Source organism: Diaphorina citri, unplaced genomic scaffold (genome assembly GCF_000475195.1).
Source record: "Diaphorina citri unplaced genomic scaffold, Diaci psyllid genome assembly version 1.1 scaffold30859, whole genome shotgun sequence".
Classification (NCBI taxonomy): Eukaryota; Metazoa; Arthropoda; class Insecta; order Hemiptera; family Psyllidae; genus Diaphorina; species Diaphorina citri.
In genome coordinates, this window is record NW_007408196.1 from 9151 (window position 1) to 10567 (window position 1417).

General features: G+C 40.2%; 1 protein-coding gene across 1 annotated transcript; it reads right to left on the reverse strand.

The window, feature by feature from the left end:
- Window positions 1–631: 631 nt before the first annotated feature.
- On the reverse strand, window positions 632–1253 carry LOC103523640 (histone deacetylase Rpd3-like; the record flags this gene model as incomplete). The annotated part of the gene is made up of 2 exons (XM_008488669.2): window positions 632–819; window positions 1059–1253. Coding segments are annotated over 2 exons (365 nt in total), but the record flags the coding sequence as incomplete, so codon positions are not given.
- Between the last annotated feature and the right edge of the window lie 164 nt (window positions 1254–1417).

The window sequence follows — 1417 nt, forward strand, 5'->3', positions numbered from 1 at the left end:
CCCACGCATCAATATTTGCCTTTACCACGCTCCATGTCCTGAGAACAAGAAAATAATCCTCAAGAGACTCTTATAGTTAAGCTACTAGTTAATGTATTGTCCAACTTGGCGCACTGTTATACAAAATGGTGGGCGCTCTTTTGCGAGTCAAGAATGTAAATGTGCCTTGTTGCTCGCCATGCAGAAGGTCCCAGGTTCGATCCCCATCATTGAAAATAAAATTTGCATCGTATTTAGCGAATACATATTCAAGGGATTAGTAATTTATTGGTGTCTTTCATACTTACACACGCAGCAACTTGCCCTTCTTTTTTCTATTTCTTTCTTGCCCACCTGAATAAGGATCATACCACAGGATGGGGCCCAAATTATCGGCTTAATATAACATCAAATACATAGTTGTTTTAATATGGAAAACATTGATATTGGCATAAGTAGGGCCACTAGTTATATTAAAGATCCCCATGGGGCTCACTACAACCAACTTGATTAGATCTTTTTGTGGCTTCCCCTTTGGTTATCTAAAAGAGCCCTAGACCTCTAATGGAAAACTTAGAAAATGCTCAGGTGTCTCATTAATTTTCCCCAGTGAGTGAAATACATTTTAGAGGGGAGTAGGGGGGGGGGGGAATCCAGCAATTCTCCAAGATCAACTCACCCTCAAATCTCCCGTGCCAGGGAAGTACTCCCCGTACTTGTGGAATGATACGGTCATCACCCGATCTGTCGTATAGAACGCCTCCTCCACACCGTCACCATGATGCACATCCACATCAATGTACAGAACTCGCTGGTGATATTTGAGCAACTCCAGAATACCTATGGGGGAAATCAAATTTAAAACAAATATGCTTCATTTTTCTCTTGATGAAAAATTTGAACTTTTTTTTTCAAATATTTATCTCTCTTCATTTTACAAAAATAATACAATCTTATATAATATAGTATAGTATGAACTCAGTTAAAATCAAACTCTTTGAAAAAAACTGTGGTTATGTGGTAGGGCTCATTCCTAAGAATCCTGCCACTCTAAACCAAGGGAAAAAAATCCAACTTACCAAGAACAATATCATTCACGTAGCAAAACCCGGATGCTTCGGATTTCTTAGCATGATGCAATCCGCCACCCCAGTTGATGCAGATTTCAGACGCTTGTTTGTTCAACTTGACTGCAGCAGCCACTGATCCACCCGCTGACAGTTGGCAGAACTCGTACAGGCCGTCAAACACGGGACAATCCTCTCCCACATTGACTGGAAAAGAAGGGTACAAAAAGAAGGGATTCACAATCAAAATTTGTAAAAAAAAATCTGGTGTGAACATCACACGACTTTCTATCACATTAAACTTCTCAACTGTAAGTCGGACAGTTCTAAAAGTTTCACCATTCGATTCGGCGTGAAAAATCCCATGGGAT